The sequence below is a fragment of the Coccidioides posadasii genome, chromosome 1, assembly GCF_018416015.2.
Source record: "Coccidioides posadasii str. Silveira chromosome 1, complete sequence".
Lineage (NCBI taxonomy): Eukaryota > Fungi > Ascomycota > Eurotiomycetes > Onygenales > Onygenaceae > Coccidioides > Coccidioides posadasii.
In genome coordinates, this window is record NC_089407.1 from 1,829,334 (window position 1) to 1,841,469 (window position 12,136).

The following is a 12,136-nucleotide window of genomic DNA, read 5'->3' on the forward strand; positions in this document are numbered from 1 at the left end:
CTATCTGCAACTCAGCAGTGAATCAGAGTGACTACCGCTCCGCTCACCCAAAGTCGAGACAGGACAGCGTCAAATTAGGAAGGCGTATAACGGCTGCCCAAGTGTTGTGATACGATGTCATGTGTTGGTGATGATGATGGCGGTGGACACAGCTCCTGTCAGGTATTATATGGTTAGAAAAATAGCCAAAAACCAAACCAACACAAGTGATGGCAATCGACTAATAAGAGTTAGGGTGACGCGACGCGGCAGTGGTGGAGATATATGGTACATACCCAATGTCGGCGGCCGATTTAAGACGTGCGTAGCCGTAAATTTGACAAGGTCTGCGCGAGGAGACCGGTGAAAAGGGGAGAAGGAAAAATTCCCACCAGCTTCCGCTGAAGGGATCTGTGCAACCAGAATAACTGAGCCCAAAGGTAAGATGACAGATGCGACAAAAAATTGTGACGAATAAGATGCGACGAAAGGTTGATGGGGTGAAGCTGCCAGGAGACAAATAGGCAGTAAACTGAGAATCTGATGATGATGAGAACAATGTTAGTTCATATGCTGTCAGTTAACTTTTCTTTTTTCCCCCCTCAAAAATGTCCCAGAAACAGGGAGAGAGGCGAATGGAAAATGAGGAAGGAAAAACAATAGGAGCCGCTTTTATTGCGCAACGCAAGACAGTCAGCATTCCCGTGCAACGATATTGCACTATAGCGACTGTATTGCGTGGCAAAATGAGAAAGACAGTGTCAAACACACAAAAGCTCTTATCCTCTCCCAAATCGAAAGCCGCAGCATAATGGGCCACTATAGGCAGGCTGGATACGTAGAGCTGGGCCTGGTGGACAAGAAGTTGCCCAGAACAGAGTCTGGGAGACTCAATAAAACAGTCCCGATAAAAAAGAGGCCAGGCTGCCAGGGTGGCTATTTACTTTTCAGTTTGTCAAAAGTAAACCTGGGTATCAAGGATATAATTGCGCAAACATCTGCCCTCCCGGTTGAAAGAACCCAAGATCTAATCGGCAATCTTGAGATAAACCGGTATTCTCATGGCAGAAAAGGCGCCGGCCGCATGCGCAACTGAGGTCGGAATGATGTGAGAGGGCCGTGGGGTGCTGCTTAGCCAAATGGGACGGGGGAAGGCAATGCGAAGAAGCGGCAAACCGTCGACTGCTTAATGAGATAGCAACCTTACCTTAGGCGAATCTAAACAAGATGCAAGAATCTGGCGGGTATTGATAAAAAAAGAAATACCGTCTCCGATAGCAAACCGAGGAGTCTAAGATGGATAAGAAATGTCAGTGGCCAACGCAGATCAAGTAAATAAGAACCTGTTAAAAGCGGAATAAATGACCTAGCTAGCAATTATGATCTGAGCAGTCTTTCCCTTTTCCCAACGCCACCAAGCGCTCAAAGGTGATAAATAGGAGGAGTGGCTCGCGTTCGAAGAGAATCAGAAAGCAAAGGGCCCGGTGCAGGAAGCAGCGCGTCCACAGCGCTCGCACGTCATTGAAGGATCAATGGATAGAGTCTCGAAGGTGGGAACTCGGTTCTCTACCGCTTGGACAGGACGACGGCGATTATCGGTACAGAAGCTCTATGGACGGAAACCGGATGCAGATGGATGGACTTGAGCTCAGGGAACGTACGGGATCACCAGAGGATGGAGGAGGAGGAGCGCGTTCGGCGCGGTAGATGTATTGAGGCGAATAGCAGATGAAGATAAGATGCGATGGCGAAGATAGAATGACTTCAGACAACGAACTCTAGAGGAGCATGAAAGGGCGAGGCGCCGTTTCCAACCATTAGCGCATGTCAAAGGAACCAAGATCCAGATCAATCGGCATCATGGGATGGGGCAATTTACGCTGCGAACTGGTGGGTGGCGTCAGGGTAGGGTTGGGATTTTGGAGAGCCGACTTTGGGGACCGATCCAAACAGTGCTCACACTCCCCAGAAGTCTACGACGTATGGGAAGGAGAAGTTGGTGGCACTAAAGAACTTTCTTAGGCTTCTTGGGACCGTTTTGAGCCTAAATGGCTGGGATTTCGTGCACGATTTGCAGCTAAGGTTTGTGCAACTCCAGGGAAAGGGGAGTGCGAGATCAGGAATAACTTGACCCGTGGTGGTGCTTGACGAGACCGGCTGGCGTTTGACTACTTATTCAGACGAAGCCCCCTTTTCCATCTGCTGAGCTGCCTGAGAAGTGGATTCCGACACCTGCAGCAAAGGACGTGCAACGGCAAAAAAGGACTCTTTTTTCGTGGGTCTCGAACAAATTCCCTGCTCGTCTTCAGGCGGGTTCCAGCCAGGCCTTGCGGGCGTGCCCTCACCGGTTAACGAGTTAACTAATCACTCCATATAGAGTACATAACTGGCTAACTACGCATTCCGCCGTGCTTGAGAAAGTCACAGCTCTATCAGTATAATATGGCCTGGAGATAATGGTGTGGGTTGGAATGAAACAGAAAGTGACAGAAGGCCAAAGACGCTTCGCTTCACCCCCAGGAGCATTGCATGAATGTGTTATGCTGTAACTGGGCTGGGGAATATAAATCACCGCCGGTTGACAGCTTGACTCTACTCTTCATCGAACCAGACAAATACATCAGTCATTCCCTACCTCAGCTACCTGCATATTAAGGGCAACACACATACTCCCATACATCTGTATACATACACAGGACCATAGCTTGTTGTCCAAATGAAGGTCGATTGCTCTTTCAAGAGTAGGGCCATGTCAAGCCCGCCCATGGCCCTTGCAGCGAAACAGGTCTGTCCCACGACCGTTGGGTGGCAGCTAACCAATTTAAAAGGGCTTGTGTGAGGTTCTCGAGATGGTGGAGTGATCTTTTGACCCTCCACACCCCGGTTCATTAACCAGTTAGCGAGTCAATTGAATTTGGGACAAGAAAAAGGCCCCTCCCTCTCCCCCATCTCAGTCCAGCCGTGAGAGTGTCGGGTAGTTGGATCAGCAGGCATACATACGATGCCCACATGTGAGGAGAATGCCACTGCCGAGCCCTTGTGCATTCACTTGACGACACCGGGCTCAGTTATCGAGCTTCGATTGCCCTTGTCATCGAACTGTTCCAATCCCAGCTAATACTTTCCCTTGCGATCTCCTCCAGATCCTGCTTCTCCAGGCGCCTGTTGTGTCTATCAATCCTTGATCCAGAAAAGCCTCAAGAAGGGCCCTGCGTGGAAACATCGTAACTAAGTAAGCTGTTGTGGAGAAGCCTACCCAGGCCTTCCAATCACACTACCGACATAGTAAATTACACGAGAGATTCCGTGGATTCCACGCCAGGACGAGAGCCCCTCTTTGCATTCGCGGAAACCCACTTTCACCCCACACAGATTATCCGTCTGTGAGCCGAGTCCGAAAACCCAGAATTTTCCTTGGTGTATCTTTACTCTCAGCCACATCCCGGGTGCTTCGACGCGTCGGGTGTAGGGCGCTGCGTCGTGGTTGGGCGGATCATCGTCAGTCCATCTTGCCAATGAACTCTTTTCAAACAAAGCCCACTGTTTTTTTTTTATCAAAAAAAGCTCAGGTCATAAATCATCAACAATGGAGCCATGGATGGCCTGGAGCCTGGCCGAAGTTTCATCGGAAGCTCAAATCCAAGCTTTGCAACAAAGTGCACGGCGAAGAGGAAGAAACAACAAATCCCTTGCCACCGACGGAGCTTATTCTCATACCAAGCCGGACTTCAAACGCTCCAGACTTACGTATGTAGTATATTGTTGATTTCCACACTGAGAAACGGACTCGATGCAGTATTACCTCTAAAACTCCGCAACTAAGTTGATGATGCGGATCTTTCACAGCATGCAGATCCCTAGGTTCCATTCACTGTCACTCATGGCTTTTTTTTTTTTTTTTCCGACCTCGCGCTCAATTCCCGCCCACAAATTTGACGACCGCGTGAAGGGGCGAGCGACCCGTGCAAAACATCTCTGCTAGACGGAGGCTTTTTGAGCAAAACTCCTAGGCCTAACAATCCCGCCCCTTGAACAGAAATGCTGGCAGGGGCCCAGGGACAGTAATTAAGTTGTGAGCGATTTTATTTAGTTCATCGATTAAGACAAGGATCAAAGACGCTCAAACTTGATGTTACCGCTCCTATGTGCCACTGAGACGGCATAAAATTGCCGGCGAAACGGAGGATCAAACTCGGCAACCTTCTCCATGCCACGGGGCAAAGATATCTCGACAGATGGTTAAACATAAACCAGCCCGGCATGAAATGATGAATTGATTTTGAAAGAAAGTCATGTGCGCAAGAAGCAAGCCACTCGACAGCCAGCTAGCTAACTATTGACGCGAGGTAATTCATGCATGCATCCTCCAGTTCCTCCAAGAGGCCTTGCGCCAAAAGATCAAACGCTCGGACGCTTACACTGCATTTGAGAGTGTCATCTTCACTTGCTTCTGTGCGCTACCTTCTTTCAGGGGTCCACGTAAAAAGCCCGGAATACCAATCTTCACCTGAGAGTATCCGCGGAGAATTTGTTACTCGATTTCCAGTATTCACTACCAAGCCCTATGACAGGTACGAATCATCTGATCATACACATACATTCACCGTACTCTCAATGCGAGCCACCTCAAGTCCCAGGGAATCAAAACTCTATCGGCGTGAGCTTTTCATTACTAGCCGATAGCATGATGTGCTCCCTTCTTCTCCAGCTCTGGGAGCACAGGAAATGGAGGGGTGTTTCCTTAGGGAATCAGCCGCAGGTAATCCGGCGTCTCTGCCAAAAAGAAGGCCCTCCTCACCTCAACCCATGCACACACTAGATTCCGAAACAGTTCCGGGCTGGAATGTGTGGAGAAGTTTCCCGTGTTGTATCAATCACATGAGGTACTGGGCCGCGCATACTTACATGTACACCAGACATGATCTCACATTTTCCTTTAACTCCTCACATGTTGCGGAGTAGTCACGGCGACGAGGGGTTAAGTATATGTGTGTGCATATAGTTGAAGAGGAGAATATCCATTGTAAATAGGGAACGTAACGCATTCGATGATCTAGACCACAGGCGATCTTCCATCGATTGCTCGTCAAGGACGGGTTACGGGGTCGAAGCACTGTGAGAGTACAGGACCCAAGCGACACCAATACGAGCTAACAAGGTTGAGCCGAGATGTTTTGCATTTGCACTCAAACAAAGAACCGGGGTCCTGACATGGAAGCTTTAACGTCCCAATGATGGTTGCGGATGGCCCCGACTCCACGGCCGTGGATGCACAAGAGCATGGAGAGTGCCGAATGATGCGGGTCTAGAGTGGCATGCAGTCGCTGACTCTGGGTGATTTGTAAAAATTGCAGATCAAGCCATCCGCCTCTCAACACCTATAGCCATCTTCAGCCATCGTCATGGCCATTGTGCGCTGGTGTGATAGTCGCGCCTCCCATGTAATAGATCAGGACGTTCGAAGCGCTAATGCAGAAAATTTTTAGTAAATTTCGCTTATTTGGTTCTAACAATCTATTGCACTTGCATCGTATAGTAAGACATGAATAGGAAATACTGGGTGAACGTCGTCCTTGACGAGGAACAGAGTCCAAACAAGCATAAAATATGGTATCATACACACACCCCACTTGCATTGAACTCGTGCGAGCAAGGGAGTTAATAAAGAGACTAAACACACGAGGAAGCTAAAATCACGCATCCGCGGTGTCGAGGCTTCCCTTGCCAACGGTTGATGCAGTAGCACCGGGGCCCTTCTGCTGCCGTAGCTTTTCTTCAAACCTTTCAAACTCCTTCAAAGCAACTTCTTCCTCCTCGTCGATGACCTGAGTGACACTTTTGACTTCTTCGATCTAATCACAATAACCTTTAGTTAGTAGCTCATCCGAGACCAAAACCAAAACAACAACCCAGATTAGAGCAAAAGAGATGTCCAGAACTCACATAATGCATCAGCATCGACTCAATCCCATTCTTTAACGTCACCGTACTTGAATCGCACGTTCTGCATGCCCCTCTCAACTTCAACATCACATTTCCATCCTTAAATCCTCTAAATTCAATATCTCCACCATCCTCTTGAATCGCCGGACGAATCCTCGTTTCAAGCAATTCATTGATCATGCCAACAACCTCCTCATCTTCTTCATTATACTCCACCGCCTCTTCCCCACTTCCTTCCTGCCCGGCATGGGCGCCCTCCGCCACCGCCACAGTATTTACTAATTGCTCGCCAGAAGTGACAGCTTCCGTGATGAGGCTGAATACTTCGGGTTTGATATGTGCCCAGTTAGCATCACCCGCCTTAGTTATCGTGATGAAATCTGGACCGTAGAAAACAGAGGAGACGCCATCGACGTTGAGGAGTTTTGCGGCGAGCGGGGATGGATGGGGCGCAGCGAGGGTGGAACGAGGAGATAGGTATTCAAGGAATGGGGCCGGGAAGTTTTCTGGAAGAACGGGATAGTTCGGGATGAATTTAAGAGCCTAATTGAGGAATGCGGGTTAGCATATCTGTTCATCCGTGGCCGTCATCTTAACTCTCGCGGTGAGAGAGGAAGACAAAGCTCACATCTGCATTTGGAGTGACTTCCGTCTGAATGAAAATCGTCCGATTGTTCGCGGGGACATTCGCCGGCATCTGAGCAGCAACCGGCTGATGCTGTCTTAACAGAGTCGGTCTGTGGCGTGACCGCGAAGACGTTATCACTGGGATTCTCGCAGCTTGGGTGTACACGGTCCTGGGCGTGAAAATCATCCATCGTGGTGGCGATGCGAAAACTCCACTGGCAGATTGGGATCTGCTGATCACTTGGGAAAGCGACCTTGATGCCGTCCGTACAGCCATGGTTGCGGTGGCTTGTTTATTCCGATTTGCAAGAAAGGTCCTTATCCTAAGCGGAATGTGTCTGGTTTCCTCGGCGGAGGTTGCTCAGCGGAAACTTTCTGCTGAATAACCACCGTCTGACGTAATATTAATAGGGGAATATCGCGTGCTCCGCGGGGCTACTTTAGCCGACATCGTTTTTCCGGCTAGAATTGCCGCGGACCTGGCTGGCCCGTGCTTTGCCGATAGCTTTTCGGGTTCAACACAAGAAGCTCCCTTGATTGACTAAAAAAATCACGTCGAACAGAAAGCAGGGAAGGAGACTGTTATCTATTAATAAAATAGCGATCGGACGAGCCTGTAACTAGAATCCACCTCAGAATCCGCATCCTTCTGTGCAAAACTTAAAAAGAAAGAAAAAATGCCTTGCAATCATACCACCCTCGCTGGAAAACGGAGTTATACCACCCGAAAACACAATGTTCGAAAGAGCCAGCAAAGGAAACCAATTCATTCACTCAAAACGCCCTAGTCACCTAAACCCGAACTACGGGCTTATTGATGAGGGTATATTCAAAGCAGAACAAGACTTAAATCCGATAGAGATGCTCCTTTTCTCTTTTTTTTTTCCCTTTTTTTCTTTTTTTCTTTTTTCTTTTTCTGTTGGTTTGGGGGATTGGGTGCACGAAAGTCATTATTTCCACGCAGGGGAAAGGTAAACCATATCAATACGGAAATAGAATGAATAGAATCATTTTCTTGCCTGCATTCTTCCAAGAAGCGTGAATGAGACGAGAGGGCTTCGCAAAGTGTAGAGAACTGGAGGGTGACCATATCCAATCTATAACCTTGTAATATATATGAACATATCATCGTTAAAATCGTGAGCCATGTTAATATCAATTTCGTCGCCAGTTGAAGCGTTTATGCCTCTCATGCCCTCCGCCTACCACCGCCGAGGGTTCGACCTGAAGGCTTCGAGTGTATAGCTCCTGGGAATATAAGTTAGTCCTCGCTCGGACAAACCTGACCTGAGAGGAATGTCTTCGATACTCACCTCCTCATCGCTTTCAAATTTTGCCTCTAATACCAGTCGCCGCACAATCTCATTTATATGAAACGTAGGGAAGGGGGTCTTTTGGCTCTGCTGAACTCCAAGTATCACATCGCCCATGATCTCAAACTTACGCCAATTGATGCGATCGCCAATAAAGGTTCTATTGCCCTCTTCTGCTGAGACCAGGTCACGAAGGTGAAGTGGAAGGAACGGTATTCTTTCTCCGAACGAGTTCTCCCATGCCAAGCGATAAGCGAAGTGGCTCTTCTGGGTGCCCATTAAAATAACTAAACTCATAAATTGTTTCGTAACGCTGTGGGAGACGAGTGCTCGAGTCTGTGCCAATCGATATATAGGAGTGCCATTTAGCCCTGCGATGATCGCTCCTAGAGAATTATAATTATACAGCTGGCGTAATTTCTAGATGGAAGAAGAATGGTTAGTCGACGATCTACAAATAAGACAACCAAGGTCGCGATGTTACCAACCAATGAAATATTCATAAACTTTTCTAATGCTTGAGCCCTATGCTTAGCTTTATCGCGAAGTAAAACCATGCTGGCGGCAAAATATGCGAGGTGATTAAATTGCTTTATCATCCTATTCACGTTTTCTAAATGGCTGGACGGCTTTTCCTTGTTTTCTGACGACGTGCTCACGTGGCGAATAAGCTCCCGTGGCCTAAAGGCGCTGTACATTACCCAGTCGATACGGGTAAGCTCTCGTGCAAAGTCTTCGTCTGGTATCTCCATGAATATGCGCCATTGTGTTTTGCCCAAAGTGTGGCGTGGTACTATCTCGAGTCGTTGCGCTTCTCGATGGGCCGATTCCGTGCCCAATAGCATTTTGAACGACTGGCTGGAAATGCTCCCCGATCTATTGAGCGTCGACGTCATTGACAAGTTAGAATACTGAGACGCGTGGTCGACATTTTCTTCGTTTAAGTCCAGAGCAGCCATGTTTTGAATGGTCTCGTCCGTATTCTGGGAGACGGAAGCCGCCGGTGAGCTTTGAACAGAAGTATCTAAGAAGGTCTCCACATTTTCAGGCTCGCCTTTCTCATCCTTAAATGCCCAGTCTACATCATCGTCTTCCACGAATTTTTCGAGACACGAGCTAATTTCTTTCGCCGCGAACGCGAAAATCATATTCTTTTCCAGGAACCCAATAAAGTCCGTGAGTCGCTTCCGGGGTTTTGGACTTGCAAAGTCTCCAGGGTATTCAGCAGCCCATTGAGCCAGAACGTTGAGCATGGTTAATTGGTCCGCATGGCGTTTTAATCGAGGCACCCCACTGTTTTCCATCCGTTCAAAGCGTCCGATTATCGAGTATAAAAGTTGAGAAGGGCTTGCAAATTTTCGGTATAGGCATAGAAATATTGATGGGAACTTTGCGTCTTGTTTAGTCAATGGCATCGACAAAAGCCGATCCACTAGCTCGTCGAACGTAGAGCCAGGATCCTCTGGTTTTGTTTTGGCATTTGGACTTGACGGGCTGGTGAGCTGATTCGAAGAGTCTTCTGTTTCATCTTCCATATCCAAAAACGAATTGAAGGCGTCAGAACCCGCACTATGCCTCCACTGCGTACGAAGCCTTTGGTGTGCGATGTTTCCAGGTGAGGTTTCCTCAGGAACTGGGTCTACCGTTAAGGAAGAACCACGGTTCACCCGATTCCCCGGAGGCGTCCGTGGTGGAACAGGCTGCGAATTACTCCGTCCATATCTCGAACCATGTACATTGAGAGCCAGGTTTGAATCAGTTGCGGAGTCGAGACGGACTCCTTCGTTAAGATAAGGATCGGCGGCGTGCAAACAGGTGCCCTTGGGCGTTTCGGAGTGTGCTCTCGTGTGTTGGCGGCTCGAATAAGGGCGAAGGCGCGAGGGAATGTTTCCAGAGGAAGCTCGATTTTTGGGAAGAGGACGCTTCTTCTCAGAAACTACATCTGCGAGAAAACGAGAACCAAGATTAGTGGTCGAGTCAATTGAGTCAACGCTTTTCCGAGAGGGAGGAGAAAAAAAAAAAGTCTCAGCACAGATGTCTAGTCAACCAAATCGAAGCTAGATATCAGACATGAAATTTCGAGGCCGCCGTTTGACAGGGATTGAGGCGGAAGGGCATGCAATAATAGGGTGGTTATATTAATAACTGTGCAGAGTGAGTGGACGGGCTTGGAGTGGAGCACCGCGAAAGCACGATTTAGCGTGGTGGGAGCAGGGGGTTCCCTAGCGGGCAACAAGACTCCGCACCAACTCATGGACCAGTCATCCCCCAGGACATGTGGAAATTAGCCCAGTTCGTGTAATTAAACTGGGCGACCGCACGGAACAATGGCAGAAAGGGACATTAAAACGGGTCATAATAATTGGCGGGCAAGGAAAAGGATGCAACATCAACGAACAAGGCAGTCAATCTGAGCGGTTTGGCTGGCCGGACAGGGTGGAAATAGGCCCTGTCCAGACGCACATTGATAAAAATCAAAGTGGAGACCCGACACACGACAATAAAGCACCTGATGGGGTGAAAGATATCCTTACCGGAAGTTCGAACAATGATCGCCCTGAGAACTATGGAGATGCACTTCTTGTAAGATTCTGAAACACGAATAGATGTCTGTAATGCTTCGGTCCCCGCAAGAAGTCGATTCGCTTGCTCGAGAACTGCAGGGTCATGTTGAGAGGAGCGGCGCGGAGTGTCGCATTTACAGGCCACGACGAGAAAAGGTATACTACTTGTCTGCTGTAGCGCACCTATACATCAAGGATCTTCTGTCAGTTTTATTATGCTTATCGTACCGTAAATAGCCCTGGATAGAGTTTATCGTTGAGTATTCCTCAAAGACTCCAGGTTAACTGTCGCCATGGAACAAGGAAAGCCACCCGCCGACCGGGGGCCGCTCTGCGGAGAAATAAACAAGGCGGGAGAGGCTTCTCTCACGACTTACTGAGAAGTTGAGACAGTTGCGTAAGGGTGCGAGGATCAGCGGAGTCAAACAGCGCAAGAACCCCATCAATGGGTGGCAGCGCCTGTTCTCCGAGCAACCTTGGCCATGTAATTCTCCCGTGTTCATCAACTGCGATGTTATGGATTCCAACCTCCAAGAGTCGAACGAGGTAGATGGTGCCATCCAAGGACATCTTTTTAACAGACGAGCGGGCAATTGGAGTCTGCTTCAGGTCCAACGCATACTTTACAAGCGTAGACTTCCCTACTCCTTGTGCGCCGACAACTGCCATGTTCACCTGAGGCAGGCAGTGTTGTGACGGGATGCTTACCTATAGCCGATAGCAAAAGAACAGAACGAAAGGTCAACCCAGATAATATGAAGGCGCATGGGCCATTGTATTGAAAAGAAGAACACGGAAGCCGCACATACCATGGTTTCATTTGGGATATGCCCCGAAGCGTCCTGGGCGTAGGGCAAAGGATTGCTTTCATCGATTGCTGCAATTATACCATCGGGCTGCTTCGAATGGCGAGGGCGGGGGAGTTCGCCGGCGGGAGCAGAGTACGTCCGGCTCTGCAAGGTAGGTCTCTGTGGTGGAGGGACGGGCTGCTTCTTGATCAAATCTCCCGCCGACTTATTCCTCAAGTGCTGAGGCGTCATGCTTGAGTGAGCAGCGTTCAGAGTCACTGGCACTTTCGTCTGCAGGGAGGCCTAATAAGGAGGCGCGAGGACGCGGACGATGGCACGGTATGACGTTTGCATTCTGCGGTAGCACCCTGATGTTTTCAGTGCATGATAATACGTCAATTGCTAACGCGTACTGTGTTGAAGATCGAATCTGTCGGGAAAATAAGCTTGGGGTCACGTTTCACCTTTTCAGGCGGCGTGCGCTCCAGACAAGCAAGCCACCGAAAGACGAAACGGCAACTTTGAGATATTTAGTGAATTTCACTCCACACGGAGAACGTCAAAAAAACACGGCCAGAGGGTCTCCCTCAAACTACTAAGCTGAATTGTGTCGCTCGCGGGAGGGTGTGTTACTTAAAAGACGAAACAAAGTGTGGGTAAAATCTCAGTGAAAAGAGGCAACCGAGGAAATACCTAAGAGGGTTGATTAACTAGTTATTTTATCTAGATAAGGTTGCCCTTCTTCTCGAAGTGTGCCACTCCATAGAGACCGTTGAAAGGCCTTCCGAGATAACAGTTTTCTATGAACCAAACTAATCCGGTGGCGAGGAACTTTTCTGCCACATGAAACAAGCAAACAAGGAATAGGAGACTCTGGCTTGCGGTGACCAAACGCTCTGAGGCAGTTCATCGTGCTTCTCAC

The 12,136-nt window shown here is 48.7% G+C and overlaps 3 protein-coding genes across 3 annotated transcripts; all 3 read right to left on the reverse strand.

Moving 5' to 3' along the window:
* Nucleotides 1-5,672: 5,672 nt before the first annotated feature.
* D8B26_000529 (uncharacterized protein) lies at nucleotides 5,673-6,826 on the reverse strand (the record flags this gene model as incomplete). Its single annotated transcript, XM_003071341.2, has 3 exons — nucleotides 5,673-5,831; nucleotides 5,923-6,465; nucleotides 6,551-6,826. The coding sequence occupies 3 exons, from the start codon at nucleotides 6,824-6,826 to the stop codon at nucleotides 5,673-5,675; spliced, it is 978 nt and encodes a 325-aa protein (XP_003071387.2).
* Nucleotides 6,827-7,105: 279 nt separating this feature from the next.
* D8B26_000530 (uncharacterized protein) lies at nucleotides 7,106-7,678 on the reverse strand (the record flags this gene model as incomplete). The annotated part of the gene is made up of 1 exon (XM_066123256.1): nucleotides 7,106-7,678. One exon carries the CDS (start codon nucleotides 7,676-7,678, stop codon nucleotides 7,379-7,381), a length of 300 nt encoding a protein of 99 aa, XP_065979330.1. The 3' UTR covers nucleotides 7,106-7,378.
* Nucleotides 7,679-7,704: 26 nt separating this feature from the next.
* D8B26_000531 (uncharacterized protein) lies at nucleotides 7,705-11,832 on the reverse strand (the record flags this gene model as incomplete). The annotated part of the gene is made up of 6 exons (XM_003071342.2): nucleotides 11,236-11,832; nucleotides 10,804-11,134; nucleotides 10,397-10,609; nucleotides 8,351-9,804; nucleotides 7,863-8,282; nucleotides 7,705-7,797 (listed from the first exon to the last, which is right to left on the reverse strand). Exons 1-6 carry the CDS (start codon nucleotides 11,464-11,466, stop codon nucleotides 7,705-7,707), a joined length of 2,742 nt encoding a protein of 913 aa, XP_003071388.2. The 5' UTR covers nucleotides 11,467-11,832.
* Between the last annotated feature and the right edge of the window lie 304 nt (nucleotides 11,833-12,136).